Source organism: Condylura cristata, unplaced genomic scaffold (genome assembly GCF_000260355.1).
Source record: "Condylura cristata isolate star-nosed mole 26May11 unplaced genomic scaffold, ConCri1.0 scaffold00010, whole genome shotgun sequence".
NCBI classification, from domain to species: domain Eukaryota; kingdom Metazoa; phylum Chordata; class Mammalia; order Eulipotyphla; family Talpidae; genus Condylura; species Condylura cristata.
Window position 1 is genome coordinate 38,789,109 of NW_004567111.1, and position 22,008 is coordinate 38,811,116.

Here is a 22,008-nt window from a genome sequence, read left to right on the forward strand (position 1 = left end):
AAAAAAAAAAAAAAAGGCCAATAATAAACAGTTTCGCACTCCTCTAGTGAGGGAAAGATAGTCTCCTGTCTGAACTTAGATTTTACATTTGTTGAAGGGATCAAACCGGACAATTGATTCTAAAGGTGAGTTTTAATGACAGGAAATAATGTCATTAAAATGGACAACTGTCTTGCAACACATGCCAAAGCACAAGGGTTTCCCATAAGAACTTTATCTGCACATACAGAAATAAAATAGTCCACATCCCCATGGGAAGATTATATGCTGCTTGTATGTTAACATACAAGTCACCTTTCAGTTTGGCTTGTATTTGCTGTGAAAGGCTGGTGAGCAGAGTCTAAGAATTTCAAAAGCCCTGAACCAGCTCTCCAAAAATCTCACTTTGGGTCCTAGCTGGGCCAACTTAGAATCAACCTTTTTGAGCTCTTGTTTTCTCACTGGTAAATGGGGGGTGGGGGAGAGGTGGGGGGTGTGGCGGAAAAATGCCACCTATCTTAGCTGTCTCAGATGACAGGGTGGTTGTTGGATGTTTTGTTAAATGAAAGGAAGGTGGACAGCAACACGCTGCGTTTCAGAGACAGGCCCTTGGCACGAAGGTGCCCATCTTCGGGATGGTGGCAATCACCAGTGAGCTCTACTCCTTTCCCAGCCCGTGTGGCCTCTGTGGGGATTTCCCCTTGCTAAAACCCGAGTGACTTCAGGGAAATTCCCACACTCAGAATAATTTGTTCAAAACATGTAGTTTAGAAAACCTCCTGCTGATCAGTCAGACTTCCTCAGGAGCGAGATAAGCTGCTCACTTCCCATCTCAAAAGTGGAAACACAAACACAGGCAGGCAGGCAGCTTGTGTGCAGAGCTCTCTGCAGGTTTGGGCCCCAACCATGGTCACCAACATTGTGTCTAGCGCGTCGTGGAGATAGACAGAGGAAATGAAGCTGGGCCACAGCGGGTGACCTACGATGGCAAAACACGCTGCTCTAATTCCAGTGCCACTCCTCTGCAGTGGTTCCCACACATCCGGGGCTGATGGCAGCCAATCACACAGAAAATGTTTAGGAAAAGATTCCTGCCCTATGCAAGACCACTGGACCAGTGGTTTGGGGGTGGGGTGGGGGTTGGGCAGAGGGGTGCAAGTGGGGATATATGCTAAGAGTTTATTTTCAAAAACTCTCCAAGTAACTCTGACACTTGGCTGAATGTGGGAACTGCTGGAACTTAAGGCTAAATGTACTTCAAACTTTCATGCTGAAATTTGGTCTGGGATATACAAGTGTTGCTACCTGCCCACAAAGCCAGTCACAAGTTGGAGGGCAACAGTGTGATCTCACTGATGGACAGTCTCTGCTTTGGCCCTTTACATGTTCGCTATACAAAAAAAAAAAAAAAAAAAAAAAAAAAAAAAAAAAAAAAGGACAAAATTCTTAGGCCAATGCTGGTCTCTACACCTGGGGCAAATGTCCCACCCAATCAAATTTACGACCTTCGAGCTCTCGCATCCTGGTGATAGGATCCCAGACTGTGGTTCTCCTCTGCAGTAACCATCTGTCATTATCACACTTTCTCAGGGACAAGGAACATGTTTGTCAGTGATAGCTGATTGAATTAAAGCACAAAATGTCTTACATTCTAGAATTTTTAATTGTTACTGTCAGGACATTCACTATAATGCCTAATCTAGACTTAAAAACTATTTTCCATAAATAGTTTTTCAGCCCTTTAAATATACTGATAAGATTGTTTAAAAAAAAAAAAAAGGCCTAGAAGTGGACGTGCAGGTCTTCATCTGAGCTCTTTTATGGCATCTAAGGGTCTTCTGTATAGAGCTTTTACTTCTCTATTCAACTTGGAGCTATTTGGCTTCAGCTGTGATATATGGCCCAGCTTGATTTACACTAAACAGTGGAAAGTAGATTTTGCTTCTACAAATGGTTTAATAAAAGTTTTATTTTAAGCTACTTCCAAATAATTTTCTCTTCTCTCAATTTAAAGTTCAATCTTTACTTAAACCTGTGTCATATATGCCAACAGCATCCACATAAGAGTCTGCAGGCATCTGGGGTCCAGACTAGGAGCTCCGTGCAGTCAGTGCCCAGGGTCTCCCCTTCTTTCTGCACCCTCCCCTGGAGCAAAATGACCAGAGTCCCTGACAAGCAGTTCAACTCCCATCTGTTCCAAAAGCTTGTCCTCTGTCCCCTGACCAACTCAGACCTGGGACTTACGCTCTTAGTGTCCTGCTGGGAGGTTCTGCCTTTGATTGTCCTGTGCAGTCTGTTTTATGTTTTCTCAGCAAGTTGCTGCTCTACCTTGGGTTTGTGGCTCTGCCCGTGGATTCCCCTTGTCCATTCCAGGTGCCACGTATGGCCTATGTGCTGGGTCCCTTTCTTTTACTTGGATGCTCCCCAACAGTTTCCAGCTGCCTTGATAGTTGGACACAAACTTGGAGCGGAATGGGAGGGAACCCTCTGGTGTCACCACATCCCTGCAATGAGCATAAGTATATACCAGGCACTGCACTAAGCGCTTATAAATCATCTCATTGAGCCTCGTAAGCATCCTGGAATTATTACTGTCCATTTATAGAGGAGGAAATTGTGGCTCAGAGAGGTTAATTAACTGTTCCCAAGTGGCAGGCTGGCATTCAAACCCAGATCTGTCTGGTCCAAAGCGAACGTGCCTCTTTTTTGACCACTTGGCTCACACCCACAGAACCACACTTGCCAACAACCTTCTCGCACACCCTGCTGTCACTCAGGGCACCAAACCCCCTTCTCTCTGAGCTTGCCCACTCAGTGATCTTAAAACAGAGCCCGCCACTCAGCAAGCGCTATACTTTATGATGTGCATCAGTTAAAGTTGACCAAGTGCTGTCCTACTGTCTATGCTGCTGTTTCCAGTTGTCACACACGGTCCTTGGGACACCAGTGAATGTTTGGGGCAGGAAGAGAGAAGATCCTACAGAAGCAGTACTGCCAGCCAGACAGGCAAGAGAACTGCTTCTCTCTCTTCACAGCTGGTGCGAAGGACACTCAGTGACCAGTGACAGAAGGGCTGGAGCTGGGAGCTCTGATGGGACACGGTGGATAGGAGAGGGGGCCCAGCTTCAAACAGAAGATTCTGGCATGTTGGGTCTTCAGCTACATGGACTGTGCTCAACTTAGAGCCGAGGCTGGCTCGGGCCTCTCCGTGGCCTTTTGAGTGTGTGTGGGCAGGACCAGGAACTGTGCCCGAAGTGGAGGAATGTGGAAGGAGGAGCCCGGGACAGAGGAGTTGCCATCACCACCACCCGCCGCCTGTGTGCTCCCCTCGGGACTCGCCCGCCTGGCTGTGATAAACTTGCAGATACATCCATGGGCACCCAGCACCGAGCCAACACTCCTCCGCACTCCAGCGCAGCCCAGCTCCCGCCCCGGTGAACCCTGGGACTGTCGTGCCTCACGTAGACACGCACGTCCTAGGTAGGCAGCCCCAGGTCCAAAGCAGAAATCACCGGGCAACTTTTTTCTTTTTCCCAATTTTCATTAGTGAAATGGAGCACATGCTGGTCTTTTTTTTTTTTTAATCCAGATTTAGACATCTTAACCACATCCCTGTCTACTTTCAGCTAGCACACAAGACCCATTAAATAAGGAAGAAGCACCAACACAAAATGCATGGCCCCAGAGGCCCAAGGCAGCCCTCTGAACTGTCATCTACAGCCCTCGTTCATTTCACTGAGTTACTGGCACTGCCTTAAGATAAACACGAAACAAGACTTGGTAAAAGCACCCAATTGTATCCGTGTACGGGAGTCAGCTAAAATTCTCTCCTGGGAAGTGTCTTTTCTCTTACTTCTTTTTGAAGACTGTATGGATTACAATTTACATGGAAACTCTTCCACATTTATAACTCTTCCACATTTAAATGGGAACTTATCTGTTTGACAATATTCCCCAAAACAGTGAAAAGAACAAGATGAAGAACCATGCAAAAAGTGAACGCTAATACCACTTTTGAAAACAGTGCACAGCATTTCTCAAAAATCAATTCCTATCCTGAAACCTTACACAGCCCAAATTAGCAAGGAATATTTTTATACACTCCAACCCCAACAATGAACCTTGCATAAAGGAATTTCACGTTAACAGAAACAAATGTCAGCACAATAAAAACCAGATCCGTGACTCCTAAAAAATAGCCCATGCTTGACCCTTATTATGTTCTATTTCATACTAACTGCTGCACCACAAATAAAACCAATTTCTTTAATGTACTATGACCACAACCCTGGGGCCACTACACTAGGACAAATGAGCTTTCATATACATACTCACATCTCACAAGAAGCTGTTAAGAGACAGCAGTGCAACTTGAAAAGCAGAGTCAAACCAGCAACACTGCCAAGAGAGAATAATTTATTCTCTGCACACATACCCATGTGAAGGCTTTCCAGGCTCCAAAATCTTGCTATTTCCCCTCTAGCTACCATCCTTCTCTCTGAAGAACAGCCACATTCAGAGGAGGACTGGGGTGTGACTGAGCATCACGGAGCGTCTCACAGGCTCTCAGCGACGGAAACTGCAGAAATCGCTTATTCACTGCTGGGGCGCTGTGTGCACTCCCGGCGGAGCCTGCTCAGAAACTGACAGCTCGCTCGCAGCTCAGTGCAGCTGAGGTTAGCCCCACACATCACAGTGGCCAGCAGGGAGGAAATTCTAAACTAAGGCAAAACCAACATACCAAACACAGCATGCGTATCAGGTATGGTCAAGTGCCTTCAATGAAGGCAGCGGAAAATGTGTTTACTACTTTTAATTACAGCCCAAAAGCTTAAGTTTGATTTTCAGAGAGCTTTTAAAAGCTGTTTTATAGGAGAAATAGCAGAGTTCACAGAGTTCAAAAATGGAGTTGGTATTTTACACTATGGCATGGCAAAAATTTGAGTTATATAGCGTTATCTTAACTTTTTATGTTAACTGTTAAAGCACTGTGCTAACTTGTAAGTCACTTTAAAAGAGAGATTTTATTTAAAAAAAAACATATAAGTAAATAAGCATACATCTCACTATACAAAAGGAATAAGCAAAATCTTTCCCTATATAAACTATATGTTATCTAAACTTAAGAAAACATAAAAAAAATTTCCCTAGATGACATATGGTTTATTTATTTCCTCAACACTTTTCCATTTTTTACAAGTTATCTACAATGAGCAAGTCTTTTATATGGTGAAACAACAATTGCTAACAGTATGTTTCCTTCCATGTCCTTGTGACAGGAAGACATTGCCCTTTTAACTTCATGAACAATGAGAGACACTCCATGCAAAGTAGTGATCACACGGTAACCCCTCAATAAATGCCAATTAAATAACGATAGTGCCAGCTAGTGAGTGGATGCTTTACCCTGATGGGCTTTGCAGTCAAACAGCCTCAATTCAGTCTCCTCTAGCAGAACTACATGAGGGAAAGCGTACAAATCTCTAGGTAGCTCAGTTCTCCATCTGTAGAGTGGGGGTTACAGGGTACCAACAATCCTCATTGGGTGATTGAGCACACATCATAAGATGTTTAGAGCGACATGGTACTTTAGGAGGCATTCATCTACCTTGAAACAACTGAGGTCAATAACAATGTGCTAGTTCCCACAGAATTCCCTGCACAGACTTAATAGTCTAAGCTATATGATCAGTTACAACATCCAAACTGACAGGGTGCTTCTATGTTGTAAATGACAACATGCTGTATGACAGGCTCTTCTTACCTTCGAAATCTGTGGCTATTTCTATTGACTTGTGTATCCCACCCTTAAATCCAGCTAAGGAAAGTTTCCCGGTGAACTCAGGACTTCAATAATCCACAGAAAGGTAAAAAACACAAGCACACATGTATGCCCACACGTGCGCACATCCCTCCCCAAGCCCCACAAAATTGGTTGGCTTTAAATCTTTCATTTAAAGGAGCTTTTAATGTTTAAAAGTCAAAACTTTTAAATGCTTAATGCATAATTCATTCCTTAGGGGCATATCTTTTCTAGATAAAGGCCGTTAAGTATTTAATTAAATAATGGATTTGGATAACATCTTGAAATCTTTTTTCAAAGCAGATCATTCTCTGTAAGACAAACTTCCCTTAGTATCTCCAACTGGAATACTAGTTGCTTAATAGGGTCCATGAAAAGTTAAACAAAAAAAAAAAAAAAAAAAAACCACCACTGTCTACCTTTTAGAAATATTAGTAACCACAGACTCAAAGAAGTACAAACAAGGACATCTGGATAACTTTGTTTAACACAGAATTTCCCAATCTTACATGACCACATAACTCTCTGTTTACAGAAATACATGTCACTACCTCAGAGAAAGTGTCCCACGGGCCCAGTTACTCTGTGGTCCCGGGGCGGGCAGCACAGGCACGACCCAGCTGCTGGTAAGAAGGCACGTCTCCAACCCGCCCCCACCCCACCCCGATCTGTGGACTCAAGACAGAGTTGAACAAAATCTAGGGCATTCAAATGTACACTCATGTTTGAGAAAAGTTGTTCAAAGCAATCCAAGAAACTTTGATTGGAAGCAACTTCTTGAATGCTAGCACACTTTCCCACCAATTCAAACTAAAAATGACTATGGAGCAAGTGAGTGAAATGAAGAGGTGAAGCATATAAAGCAGTGAAAAGTAAGAATTAATTTCGATGGGAATTCTAACAAAAACACCAAGCCCACCAGGAGGCAGATAAAATCCGGGGTGTTTTCATTTTCTTAAAGTTGTTTGAGTTAAGTAACAAGTTTTTCACAAGAAAAAAACCTTTTTGTCGCATTTCCTTAATATTGTCTTAACAGTCTTTTTGTTCACTTTCAGTTTCATTGGCAGTGGGTACAAAGAATAGTTTTTGTTTCCCAAGGACTTCTTCTAAATCTAGAAATAGGGTCAGGGCACTAAATTAATTTCCTTGAGATTTTAAGAACTTAAACCAAAGGCATTCACTAAATAAACTGACTTTGCTGCACACTCAAAACAAAATAAAGATAAAAAGGAAAAAAGGAAATAAACAAAACCTGAATTAAAATGAAGGATCTTCTCAAGGGATATGGATCCAGCAAGCCTTCTAAGTATTTCTGGAAGACCCTACAGAGGACTATTAAGTTTTTAAAAACAGTGATTAGTGCTTCTATTTCCCATATTAATAAAGAATACTGCAAGTAAAATCTTAAGTATAGTTGAAAGAAAACTTCAACCTTATTCCATCCCCACCACGTACTAATCTATTCTCCTTAGATAAGAAACCATTAAGCCATATGCTCAGGACTGGGAAGTTGCAAACGCTGATTACTGGAATACTAAGAGACTTATTAAGCAAAGGCATTAGTGCCATAAGGGAGCAGAGAACTCCAAATCATGTATTAATATCAAACGTTTAGAAACCTGTGGGGATAAAATCTGAAAACATAGGATGTTCTGATCACTTTTATTCTGTAGATACAGAAATTAAAGTTACTTTCAACAAAGTGGCCCTAAAGGTCAGATTACATTTACATACTTAGACTTACATACTTACAGAGAAAAGAAATTCCATGAAACTTTTGGGAAAGTTAGTACCAACACCACAGCAGTCATCACGTGACCTCTCCAGAATTGTTTCTTGGAGTTGACTAAATGGCCACTAAGGTTCCACTCAGCTCCCAATTTCTGATGTCTTCTTACTTGAAGTAAGAAGGGCCACCTTCTATTTTGTGCAGGAGCACCAGCACTGGTTACTTGTGAGCAATCAAAGTTTTCTAGCTACCGCTGTTACTTCACTAAAGCAGCAATCTCCTAGCATAGCACCAAGATGCCCTTAATCCAGGATTATCCCAGGAATTTGATGCCTCCATTTGCTTCTGGGTCCAGAGTCATTACCAAGAAGGTACCAGAGGAGATAATAATGCTATTCTTTGGCATAGCACCAGGGTCAATTTTAGAAAATGCCCTCAAAGATAGAAACCACCTCAGCCAAGAATCAAGGAACCCATCACCTCTGGTTTATCTGAGCTGGAATCCAAATTCCAGTGTGAGCAATGAGCACCCAGTATGACGAGTAACACATCAGCGAACTATGCACATTCATGCCCTGTTCCCCAAGGTTGATAGGGGGCTACTGTTCCTAAAGCTGGGTGGGGGATTCCTTAAGAGGAAATAAATACTCACCAGCATTTGCTATCTATCAGTATTTCACACCAATATTCCCTAGACCAGTAGCATGAGTGAGTATTGAGTGATCCCTCTATTCTGAACGGATGATTTCATCTACAAGTCACAGTTAAGTGAGTTCCCAGAGAGGCACGAAAAATTCTAACACAGACATTGAAAGAACATGGAACATGACATTTTCTAGCACATACAGTTGCAGGCACTGCCTCAACATGCTGCCTGCTCAGCATAGCTAACGCAGCTCAGCCTAAGTTTGATTGAAACGTTCAGCAGCAGCTGGACTCCTTACCACAGAAGGGGGGGACCCACTTACAGCACACAGGAAATAGAGCCCAGGTACAAGAACAAGTGGGTGTGGGTGAGAAGACCCAGTGCACAGAGGGGATGAAAAAGCATCTCTCTGTAACTTCAGAACTCTTGCTTTTCTCAACCTGGGTAATGTGGACTGAACACTGAGCACATAGTGTGATGTCAAATGTGCTCTCAGTGGTTCAAATGAAATTTTCTGTCACTTATTCCTACTGCATGTCCCCTCTGATCCAAAAAGGCTCCAAATGAGATTCTTGCTGGCATTGCCCAAAACTTTTAGATTACTTCAGAAACAAACAAACAAAAAAATTACTGTTTAAAAAAGATAAGGTGACTTCAACGTTAAGTCTGCTGCTCTTCCTGTCAGCTTAAGCACATGTGAATTTCTCACCCTTAAAGACCAATATATTTTCTCTCTTGTATTTAGCTGTTTTTCTACAGAGCCTTTATACTGATCATGTTTCAAAATAACAAGCAAAATAAATACTGGCAATTATCAGGGTGTGATCTTTTACAAAACTGAAGTATAATAGATATATAACACTAGTTTCAAGAGGGCACGGAGTAAAAATTGCCAAACAGGTGTCCCGTGGTGCACATAAATAATTTCTTGTTTTATGTTTGAAAGGCATCACACATGGGTGTTAATAAGTGAGAAGCAATCTGGGCCTTCGTGTCAGTCTGGTTAGAATGCCAGCTCACCACATATGACTTAAATCTTACTTAGCTGATCAAGTAACAGATAGTGAATATTTTTAAACCCTGACTTCCTCCTCTGTAAGACCAGCAATGTGTACAGCATACAGACACTTAGTTGTTTACTCCATGTTTAGATCTCTTGTTCTCTTTCTTCTTTCAATATTTTCTTTTCCTTTTAAAATCCAGTTTCTGAAATTTAGTGTTAGACACGTGGTATTTTGAAGCCTTTAACCTTTTAGCTGTCTAGCTTAGAGTGATCTGAACAAACACAGGTTTTAGGAACAAGACTATTTTAACCGTTAGAAAATAATCCAAGAGTTTGCTGGAAAAGTGTTAAATACTTACAATGTTTTTCTGAAACAGGAACTAGAACAGTAGTACCCCCTTTAAAAATCTTGATCATAGGCAGTGATAAGGCATAAAATGCCAGTTAAGAAAACTGTGATTGAAACTCATACAATCTCTAAGCCTCACAGGCAACATTGTTTCAAACACTGTTGTCCATGTCTACAATATTTGTTCCCTTTCATAATTTCTTCATTCTTCTGACTGTGGAATCCACAGTCTCCAGGCATGAGCAGAGAGTAATTTTACTGTGCACTTGTTATCAGTCAGGAAAACATTTTTTACTGCAAATACTTGCCTCAAGGCAAACCAACTGAACCTTCTTGTTTTGAAAATAAGTACAACCCCTTTGGTATTAGACTGTACAGCATGGTGGGCAAGGGAGAAAGGAACTAAACAGCACACGTGCATGCACCCTCACAATGGACAGACTTTGTCACCAGTGCTTCAACCCCCCTTTCCCTAGGACTTGGGAGTGTTATCGCTGTCAGTAGGTGCTACGCAAATGAGATCTGAGTTTTTATTTTCCCTCTGATTCTGTACTAAAAGAAAACCTAAAAAACCAACCCAGAAAGAGATAATCACAATAGTAAGAGAGCAGATAAAAAGTCTTTTTGGTGTCCTTAAAGCAATTTCAAAGCCCTTGCACATACACACACACCTTCATGTGCTACTGCTTTTCTAGCTTACCTTTTAACAAAAAACTTAGTGGCTTTTGGGCACTTTGGGAAATCATTTGCTAATGCCTGCAATTTTGGGTCAAGAGAATGGACTGAAAAGATTTAGCCGAGTTTCCTATTTCCCTCATAACATGATTTCTCATGCATTTTTAATTTGCTTAATCTACACCTGGACAATAAATAAACGATACTCTTCCATATGAACTCCTAGAGTTCTAGGGCTTTACTAATTACATGACTTGTCTAAAGTGAAGCCACTGGTCACTGTACTTAAATTAGTAACTCTGAGGAACTCTGGCCAACTGCTCATCCTTGTCACGATGAAGTTAATGTTTCCCTTTCAATCTCTGTAACAATGATAAGCTGCTATTGGCTGCATGCTTGCTGCCTGCCAAGTCATTCTCATACATTCCCTGTTACTGACAGGACATTAAGACTTGAGGTTAAGTAACTTTTTCAAGGTCATACAGTTAGTGAACAGAGTTGGGAGTCAATTATCTTCTTGTATAGAAAGAAAATAAAATCTCATGAAAACAATTAGAATGATACCAGAATAGTCTTATGAGTCCCCTTCCTTTTGTGAATCATTAGCTCTAGTTACCAACAATTCCTCATGCTTTCTTCTCTCTTTCATAATAAGGGAAACAAAATATATTATGATCTGTTTGTAACCTAATTATCAGTGGGCTAAATTTTTTGTCTGCCACAAATTAGAAGTAGGATGTTTTAAGCATTAATAAAAACCAGGTCAAAAGGGAAGAACTAACTTGTTTTGACCAAGTAAAAACAAAGCATTATAATAAATTAGTTTTATTGCAAGTGTTTAAATTTTCTACTTTGTAAATTTTGGGATATTATATCAACTCTAAATCAAGGAACAGAGTTTTCTGATACATAATTAATATTATTTTGTTAAAAATATTTTATAAAAATAGTTCTGTATGCATAAAATAAATCTTAAAAATATTTTATAAAAATAAACAGAAACATATTAATGAGCTTTCATCTACTGTCCTATAAAGCCAAAACATTGTTTTTTAATATGAGCAAAACAAATTGTTTTTAATAAGTACTGGCATTTATGGGAAAGTCTTGGCTATAAAATCAGAAAGCCAACACAGATAAGCACAACTGATAAATTACCTTGATGCTAAAATTTCATATTTTGATTTTCCCTCAAAACCTGCAGTTACCTTCCCACCGCATTCTGGCCTTGCCCAACCAGTAAACTAAAACTGTTTTGTCAAGTTCAGTAAGCTGCTTTCTACTATGAAAGCCAAAGGTTATTTTCGGTTCCTAAATTAACTCTGGTCAAACCTAACATTGTTGACCACTCTATCCTGTGGAGCTTCCTGTGACATCTGGGACACCACTTATCTCGCTATTCATTTTCCATTTTCTTTTGGAATTTCATTTTATCTATGGTCCCTTAGTGATGGTCCTTTACACAGTTTCCACCCTACCCTGAATGACAACATTTCTTCCTACAGCTTTAAGAACAACCATCCATTAGCTGATGAACCTCAAGTCTTTACTGCTAGCCTGTGTTTCCTGCTTTAAAATCAGACCTTTAATATCAAGGGTATCATTATGACATCTCCAATTAGCAGTCCCATCTGCACCTAGAAGAGAACAAAACCACTTGTGGTCCCTTCCCCTAAGCCTCGCATCAACCAGGCTCTAGTGCCCAAAACATCCAGACAATTAGCTTAATCCCCAAGTTTTCACATCTTTAGCACTACTGTTCCTAGTTCCTGTCCACGTAAGTGACTTCTTGAGGCAGCACTATAATCTAGCTAATGACCTTTCTAAAACACAAATCTAGTTATCACTCCACTTACAACTCATGAGTAGCTCCTGGAGGTACCCAAAGTGAAGTCTAAACCCCGTAAGAGACCTTGAATGGCCAGGTTCCTTCATAATACCTGTAGTGGAATGATATCTAGTCTAGCCTCAACACTGCAACCCATCCCTTCACTCAATCCAGCTATGACTACTGGGACTCATCAGGTTGCCTAAAAGACCTAAGTCAGAAACAATGGATATGCACCTGTAAGATAAACATTTCAATTTTAACCACAGCAAAGTGCAAATGCTATGTATGAACAGAGGTCTTCAAATAAATCATCTGCCTGGAACTCTGCATTGTTTACTGCCCAGGCCACATCCACAATGTGCCAATTGCAATTTCCAGTTCTAGCTTTTTTAAAGTACGGTAATAACCAGTCACACATGTGAAGCATTCTGAGTACAGATTTCCTTATTATATCCTTTTTATAGCCACCAATTCTCATATAATTTTACCCAAAAATGTTAAATAAATAATTTACTATTATTGTGTCTTTCTAAAGTATTTTATCTAGTTTTCATAGATACAAGTCATTTTTCATTCTCCTATTTCATTAGTGTATATACCCAAATATGTTTCATTAATTATAATAATAATAACTACAACAGCCATAAACAGATTCCGGGTCATACCCTTGTCCACGGATAAGGACCAGCTCAATCAGTGAGCAGAGAAGGGAGGTGCAGGCACTAAGTATGAGTGACAAGACCTCACTCCTGCCCTTGGAGGCCATCTTGATCTGGCAAGCTAACAGTGTGTGTGGGCTAACAGTGTTCCTGTTGGGCTACCATGATCCTTGGCTTCTCAATGTCAAACAGCTTAAAAACACTCACAGCCCTTCAACCAATGGGTTTCTCAAATGTAAATCAGTACAAATGGGTTTCCTCCTCCTGGAATATACGCATCCTTACCAACAATTTAATCTAACTCCCATTTATCCTTCAAATCTCAGCTTCGATGCCATTTTCTCCAGGAAGTCTCTGGGCTGATTCTGACTTATATGCTTTCCATTTACATCTAACCCATGTATGGTTGTAAGGCTATGTACCATATTTAAAGTTTTGTGAGAACAATCTCTGGCTTCCTCATCACCACCTACCTAGTACATCACTTATAATAGGGAATATTATATATCTGCTAAACCAAGAGCATATTTAAAATTCAACTCAGAAAGGTTTTAGAGGACTGTGGACATTTCCTACTAAAAACACCACACTATTCTATTAAGTCCTAATGGCAAGTTCTATATAATTTCTGTATAATACTAAGTTTATCAACTTCATAATAGGGTTGAATCATCTCATTACCTATACTGTTCCCTAAGTGGGGAAAATGAATACAGAAGCAATTTTTCCCTGTTTCTGAACAATGCACATATTGTAGTATAAAATCAAACTGCAACAAAGGAACTTTGAGACTCAGAAAAAAGTGTCACTCCAGCATCAAATTATACTTTGAATTATATTACGGGGCACTCAGTGACAGTGGAAAGTGTCTCCTTAAATTGTCTTTTTCGTTAAAAAAAAACCAACCTTAAATCTGTGTGAGAAACAGTTACCAGATGAAAGCAACACCTTTCTGTAGCCGCTGTGGGGGCAGCCGTTGGCGGGCAGAGGTCGAGCGCACGCACGGTCAGTCACGTGGGCAGGTCCCAGGAACGCCTCCGCAGCGGGTCACGGCCAGGCGGGGTGGCGGCCCCACTGGACTGCCCAGTTTGGAAGAGATTAAGAATCCATCTAAAGTCCTCTAAGAGAATGTCCTGTTGAGAGTTTCCTCCAGGGCCTTTTGCCTTATCACTGGCTCTATCAAGTTGGGCGCCTGGTTTCCCGAGGAGTACACCCCAGCACACTGCCCAGTAGGCACCCCAAAACTCCCTGCTCCTGAGAAGATCAGTAATCACATCTGCATGGAGAAGCCATGGAGGTGGCTGTCACATTAAGACAGTGGGCAAAAGCTAATACCCATGGCCAGTTTGCAGCAGTTTACCAAAATTGTAGGAGCCATGGGTCCACTCTAAATTGAACTTACAAAGTCAATAACTAGGAGTGCTCTAGTCTTCAACTCCTGACCTGGCAAAGCATGAACAGATTTCTCCACATGGATATGTACAGTGGAAGCAATATTAATTGCATGGTGACACACACACATATTGCCATTAAGGACTAGTTTTACTGTTTCCTAATGAAAAAGTGACTAAGTAGTTAAGATTTTTAAGACTGTTTGCTAGCAACTTAAATTATTACATCATTCAGCTGAAAACTGAAACTCTGGCCTAGTCACTAGATTGACTTTATTTGATTTTTCATTCTGGCCTGCAAAAAGTGACTACATAAGCCATGAGAAAGTAACATGCAAAAATTTTAAAAATCAAATTAAGCAATTTGAAATTTTGAAAAAATTTAAAAAGCCTCAAAATGTCTGAATCAAGTCCATTTATCATATTTGTATCCTCAGAAGAGTTTCTATTTTTCATATTTAGCTATTATTATTACCTAATCTTGCCCTTTTCTCTCCTCTCTTGTGTAGCATTATTACAAAATGTTCCAATATAGTACTAAACAGACTTTTAAAATGTAACAATTTTTTTGTAAATGTAACAGCAAGTCCTCAAATAACATTGGTTCCTTTTTATTTTTTTTTTTTAAGATTCATTTCTGTTTGCATACAGAACTGGGGTAGAGGCCAGAGGTGCAGGGGCAGTGAGAGGATTCACCAGAGACAGAGAGGAGAGGAGAACAGGCAGACTGACTGAAATACACTGCTGAGGGGAGCAGTGAACAAGCAGGAGAGGTCTGTAGTGCCATGTGGGTCACCTTTGGGGCAGAGGATAGCAGCTGTGGCCAGCTTGCAGTGCTGTGGCCTAACCCATTGCGCCATAAGGGAGGGCCCACACTGGTTCATTGTTAAGGGGAAAGAATGTCCTTGTGTGCCTGCAGTACAATTACATTTTAAGTGCACAGGTGAGGACCCACAGACAGGCAGCCCAATTCACACTGGGGTACCCTGTAACACATTACAAAATTGATGAGGACTAAAAGAATTCCAGGTGACTTTGAACAAAACATCATTCAAGTAACTGGTAACATTTCCACTATGTGTCATTTTGTTTAATGTCACAGTTTCCAAGAACGTATCAATGCCATTATGTGAGGACTTAACTGCATATTTTCAATGGTAAACCCAAATTTACTGACTTCAGTGTACAGGCATGTGGTAGTTCTTTGCTTCTGACCCATAAAGACTGCACTAAAGTTTAACAGGTGTGAAAATTGGATGTTCTCTTTTTTAGGATAAAAGTAAGATAATCACTTGATTTATATCGCTCTAGCAGACTAATCTGGATTCCAGGGGTGGGATAAATAGAAAGAGAAGAATAAGTAGACATGATGAATTTTCAAAAACATGGAAGGAACCCAGAGTAAGCATGGAAAAATTAGGAGCACAAGTAGGCTGGCATGGAACAGGTTGCCTTGTATATAAAAGAATGTTTCATAAAAGAAAGAAAAGCAGGAAAGATAATTTCTTAAGAGTTTTCACAGTGCAGGCATGCTTGCTAAGATACAGGTAAGGCAAAGAATACAAACACAACAATAGATCAATCAGGATTTTATGGTCTGGCAGGTAGCTTCTCATCCATAAACTTTATAAAAGTAATTATAAGTGACTCTCTATATGATTCTCTTATTTCACTCTCTGGATTCTATTATTTCAAGCATTACAGCCATATAGTCTATACACATTACCATGGATTGTTCCATGTCACCTTTCACTGAATGTGAGTTGGTAAAAAGACATGACAAATACAAGTGCAAATATAAGTAAGGCAAGAAGAGTAACAGTGACAGGAAAGAGCGCAGTTAGTGCTGTGCAGTTCTGAACAGGGAGTGCTCACTTGCACCTAAAAGGTCTCATTTCTGGGGGGGGAGGGGGGGAAATAATAGCTGTATTAAAGTTTGTACATTTTGAGAAAATTTGTGGGCATTTCCTGACTTGGAGGTTTGAGAGCACTTGATCAAGGGAAGAGGGTATTTTTATTATTAAAATAGTCCTACTAGAGAATATTTAAATACAAAAGTAGAGAAATTAACACATGAATTCACAAGCACCATTCTTTTTATAATTTTTTCCTAATAATTCCCAGCAATATTTTTGGAGTATTTAAAAGCAAATCTCACATATTGTTTCTTGCAAAAAACATTTCAGTATGTTCCATACAATATAAGGACTTAAAAATACCTATACAACCATTATTTCAGTTAACAAAATTAACTATAATTCTCTGATGTCACTGCATGTGAAAATTTCCTCACTTGCCTCAAAATGACTTTTTTTTTTAAGATTTATTTATTTATTCGTACAGAACTGGGATATAGGCCAGAGATGCGGAGGGTGAGAGGATTCACCAGAGACAGTGTGGAGAGCAGAACAGGCAGATCGATGAAGTACACTGCTGAGGGGTGCAGCGGGCGGGTCAGGAGAGGTCTGCCACGCCATGTGGATCTCCTCAGGGGCAGGCGGGAATCGAACTCATGTGGAAGTGGCCTAAGCTTCTTTGTGCTGTGCTTTAACCCGCTGTGCCACCAGGGAGAGCCCTCAAAATGACCTTTTTAAAGTTGCATTGTTGGTATCAGAATTCAAACTAGGTTCACAAAGAACATTTACCAAATAAAATATAGATAAAACCAAATTTATCCATTTAGTGGTATCTACTAGAGATTTTGCATTCACTGAATACGGTATGAAGCTGATGACATTACATCACTTGGATGGAATGTAAACCTGGCCCAGAACTGGATTTCCAGTGAAGTACTTGAGAGGCTCTGCTTAGTATATGGAAAGGAAAGAAGCAAAGACTGGGAAAAAGAAATGCGTGGGCTGGCCCTGTCATGTGCCTTGCCCTGTCCTGGGCTATATAGTTCTCCAAACAGATGCTGGAGTAGCCACAACTTTTATAAGCAATGTATGGCTCATCTTTCTAGACTGGGGAAATTTCTCCTGAAATGAATTCTAGGACCTCCACAGAGATGGGACATTACTTAGAGGAGAAACGAGTAGTTATTATACCAGACAGCAGAGCCAGCTTCTAGGATTCAGTTTGACCTGCATGATCTATGCCTTCCCTATGAACAAAGCTATGAGTAACCTATTTAAGAATTTTTTGGACCCTCCTGGTGGCGCAGTGGGTTAGGATGTAGCACTGTAAGCGAGCCGCAGCAGCTTCAGTCTGAGTTCGATCTCCGGCCCTGGAGGTGATCCACATGGCGTGACCACTGACCTGCCTGCTGCTCAGCAGTGTACTTCGTTGATCTGTCTGTTCTGCTCCTTGCTCTGTCTCTGGTGAGGCCTCTCACCACCCCTACAACTCTGGCTTGTACCCCAGTTCTGTATGCATAAATAATTCTTAAAAAAAAGAAAGAATTACTTGATTGATGGATTAGAAAATCTCCAAATCTGGTGAGCAGAAGCCTGACTTCACCAACATGCTAGGAAACAAGGCCCCTTGTCACCTTCCCAAATGAAGTGGGCTCCAGACTCAGGGTTTTTTAATGACACAGAAGCCAGGTAACCTGTGGTCAGTATCCCACTACTATAACTCTTTCTTCTTACTTTCCAAGAGGAATCTTCCACTATTTACCTGGTAATGGTGATCCCAGGAAAGGGAAATCTCCCAATGGTAAAATCTAAAGACTACTCGTCCTACTACTTTTGACTGAAAGGAAAGATGGCCTCAGGAAGGCTTTGACTTGTATGGACTCATGTTACAATCAAATGGTTTGGCTGACGGGATCTGGAAAGAACGAAATGAGTAACAGACTGGTTTGGAGAAGAAGTATGATTACGATATAGCAGAATATAGTCAAGCGTATGAGAAAATCCTCTGTCTCATGGAAATGCCTGGTTGTATTCTATGTGAATTCTACTGCGAAAGAGGCTATTTAATAACTTGTGGACTTTTTCACTACTTGGTAAGGGGTTAATCTTCATTCCTACTCATCCTGATGCTTATTTAGTGGGTTAAAAAAAAAAAGGGGGGGGGGAAGCCATGTGGCAGAAATGGATGCCAAGTCCAGGCTAAACCACAGGGTGTCCCCTCAACAAAGTTAATGATACGGTTCGATGAAGGATCCAGACAGTTACTTGTGGAGAGCTGATTACAATGGACCCTTTTCATAATAGTGGAGGAGGATCTTACTGAAAAAGAGATTTACTCCAGATATGGATTTGTTTTCCTTCTGACATATCTCTGCTGTTACGGCGTTTCTCACACTGCTACTTCCATCCAGGAATTCCCCAGTGAGGAAAATCCAATGATAGGCGAGAGGCCACGAGTGTCACTGACTTTATCTCACTGAGCATTGTACAAAAGCATGGGATTCTGTCACACAGAATAATGGCCTAATGAATCCAAAGTCTGGAGGGAGCATGGGGACACATCTTTAAGTTGCAATACCAGCATGGAACGAGGAAGATCTTCTCAATCAGTGCCTGATAAGGTGATGTTCATCACCTGTCAGAACACATGGCTCCAGAAGCAAAGGGTAAGCAAAACACAAAGGTTGCTCCTTATGACTACTTAATCATATGTTTGCAAATGCTTTTCTTCCCATCCAGTAACTCTGTTCTGTCAAAACTGAATTTAGTTGCCCAAGGAGAAGTACTTCCCCTAGAATTCACAGCAGTGCCTCCATTGGCCTTTTTCCTCTTTCCGGGGACTGGGACATGAGCACCCAAAGACTTTTGTCTTTTGTAGTCACGGCTACTGTGGCTCTTTGACTGGATGCAACAACCTTCAAATCAGTCTCCATTCTCTTCTTTTCTAAAGTATGAATCACAATCTATCATTTCCTTGTATGGCATGGCTTCTCATTACACTTAAAGTAATCCTAACTCCATCTTGTGACCTCAGTGACTTCTCTACTTGGACACAGACTTACCTTCTCTTCTTCCCCTCCTTTTTCTCAACCCAGACACTGGGGCCTTCTCACTCACACACATCGCTTCCCAACCTAAATTTGGGCATCGAACAGTCCTGGGACCTCTTCCATCTCATTATGTTTGCTTCCTGCTCATCTTTAAAGTCTGGGTGCCAAAGTCCCCTTCTGAGCTGTTCCAGTGCATTCTTATTCACCCTCCATCACATTGCCAATGTTCATCTTCTCCAGAGCCTGAGATAATTAGTGCTTGAGATAATTCTATTTACTGAGCTAGCAAACCTGCTTAAATGCCACACATATACTCTTTGTGATGCTTTATTCTCTGTTGTATCTCAAGGGGTAAAAATAGTGTCTGGCTTATAACTGATGTTCCAACCAATTTTGGAGATTGACTGACTGCTGGCTAAGAGAGGGAGATAAAGGGAACCATGACAACTCGAACCAACTAGAGCATCGTCAGCTCAGAAACCTTCAGAGTGAAATGTCTGTGACACCTCCACATGCATTATGAGAAGTGTGTACTGCTTAAATTTACATGTGGTTCTAAAAATTGAAAAGGGATCACAACAAAGCTGGAGAAGGAATGGATATACTCAGAGGCCCAGACTTGGATATGTCCGCAGAAACCGGTGAGCTTTTGGGCTGTCTCCCTCTAGGACTGACAGTGTTTCTGAAGTACTCATTTGATAGGTAAGGTGCATGTTAGAACACCGTTCTTCTGCAAAGAGATGCCCAGTTATATTTTTCTTCACAGCAGTACCTGCTATGTAGCACAGCTACTTGTTAATCTATTATTTCTTCACTAGAATTGATTTTAGAGGCTGCTTTGTTCACTGTTATCACCTTGCAAATGGTAACCGATCGTTAATGAATGAATGAATGAGTCAGTCAAATTAATGAACAAATAGAGGACCTGGACAAACTTCCTTCTATTTCTAGTAGAAAAGAAATTCTACTAGAAAATTTCTGGTTTCTTCTGGCAGAATATCCTTCCCAACTTCACTTTCAATCTAGAAAGCAGGAAATCCATGCTCCTGCCTCCTAATACAGAAAGTAAGAGGCCCCAGTGGCCCTTATCACCTAAGCATGGAATCCTCTATCCTGGGAATATGACCTTTCAGTGAATGACAAAGGACAGGGCTGGCTTGCCTTCCCTCATTCCCTGGGGTTGGTGCAGTGTCTTCCTGCTACCTGCCCTCCTTGACGCCTCTCATATGGCCCCCTCCCCCGGAGCAGCAAGTGTAATAGCCACCCATTTCCTAGGCTGGTTCCCCAAACACTCCATCAATTTGGGAGCACCTGACATCCTTCCAACAAATTTTCTTTAAGCTAATTGGAGTCAGATTTTGTTTCTTCTCAATAAAACAACACTAAAAACAAAACAAAACACAGAAACAAACTGTTAACTATTTGTATATGTGTAGGGTAGAAGGAGAAAAGCGTTTACATTCTTACTGCCTTAATGACACAAGATATTCCCTGACACTTTTACATACCTTTAAAAGTTTTGACAGTATGTAAACATGTTATATATGGCTGAAATTGTTTACATGTCACAGCTTAAATCATGCCCTCCCAAATGATGCTGAAATCCTACCCCTCAGCACAAGTGAACTTTATTTGGAAATAAAGTTTTAGTGTTTGACTAAGTTCAGATGAGGTCCTTAGGGTGGGCCCTATTTCGATATGACAGTGTGAACGCCCTGTTAAAATGAAGGCAGAGAAAGAGTAACACATCTACATGCTAAGACAAAGGTTCCCTGAGAAGCCAGAACTAGAGAGAGGTGAGCAGTGATTCGCCCACATGGCTCTCGGAAGACAAGCTGACACCCTAATCTCAGTTACCAGCCTTCATAACTGACATAATAAGTTTTTGTTGTTTAAGCCACCCTGTTCTTAGCCTTTCTCTTGTCAATCCTAGCAAGACAAGTACATATGGCTCTATTTCCTCCTTTTATCTCACATTAAAATTACAGCCATTTTTCATATTGCTACATGCTTTCCCTAATTATGGTGTAAACTGTTTAGAAGAAGTTGCCCATGTGACAATTCAACTTCCTATTCTATTACAGCTGAACATTTACGTTCCTCACCTTTTGGGCTATCAGAATAATGTTAACAACATTTTATACATGTAAGGTTTTTTTTTTTTAAACTTTTAGATAGTTATCTCAAAATACATCACCAGCAGTTGATGACAGGGTTAGCGAGGATGAAGATGAGACAAGCATGGCTCAACTACTCTGCAAGAGGATGACAATAAATATACTTTGTCATCCAGGGAATGAGTTGACACGGTAAAGGGAAGGGAGAGAATTCTAGGCAATGGGAGTAAGGTGACCAAAAACGAAGGGAGTGTGGAAGCACAGAGAGAACGGAGGGAACAGTGAGTGGTGAGCTCTGTGTTCCGCATACGGCACAACAGTGACCTGGACAATTGATGACAAGTCTACACCCATGTGAGCTACCCTGAGAAGAGCCTCCCTCACCATCAGGCAAACAGCTCTAGAATCAGAGACAGGCAGAAGTTGCCAATCAATTGGCAAGAGTTAAATGACTGATTCCACACCAGCTTAGCAGAGCCCCCACCCCCACCCGCATCCCCACTCCCACCACAGAGAGTGGGAGACTCACTATTGGATGCTCTCATTTGCCGACGGCGTCCCACACGGTCCAGTCCGATGGGGGTGCTCTGGGAAAAGGTAAACGGCCGGAGTCGGGCAGAAACGGCCTTGTAGGGAGGCACCTGGTGAGCTGGCACAGGCGGCCTGGCTGCCGGCTACAAAAGGAAGCAAAAAGGCTGTGAGAAGATGCCAGGAAGTGGCAGCCTGTGAGCTCCTCGCACAGACAGCTAGCGGGGCTCGGCATTCTCACCTCCAAGCCGCTCTCAGATGTGAACTGGTTTCTCCAAGTCATGTCAAAAGCTTCATGCTGTTATTCTAGACATTTCAACGCACTGGCACTTAGCTACAGCATGACATTTCAACGTATTTGTCAGTGACACATCAGAAGGTAACACCCAGTG

The 22,008-nt window shown here is 41.3% G+C and overlaps 1 protein-coding gene across 3 annotated transcripts in view; it reads right to left on the bottom strand.

The window, feature by feature from the left end:
• SPATA13 (spermatogenesis associated 13) overlaps positions 1 to 22,008 on the bottom strand; it is a 256,535-nt gene that overhangs the window by 29,542 nt on the left and 204,985 nt on the right. For 2 of the 3 annotated variants that reach the window (XM_012723270.1, XM_004680150.2), the window contains one exon: positions 21,618 to 21,762. In XM_012723270.1, coding sequence (XP_012578724.1) covers positions 21,618 to 21,762 — 145 coding nt within the window. Of the gene's footprint in view, positions 1 to 4,414; positions 4,528 to 21,617; positions 21,763 to 22,008 lie in introns of those variants that run through there. The other variant, XM_012723271.1, reaches the window with a different exon arrangement.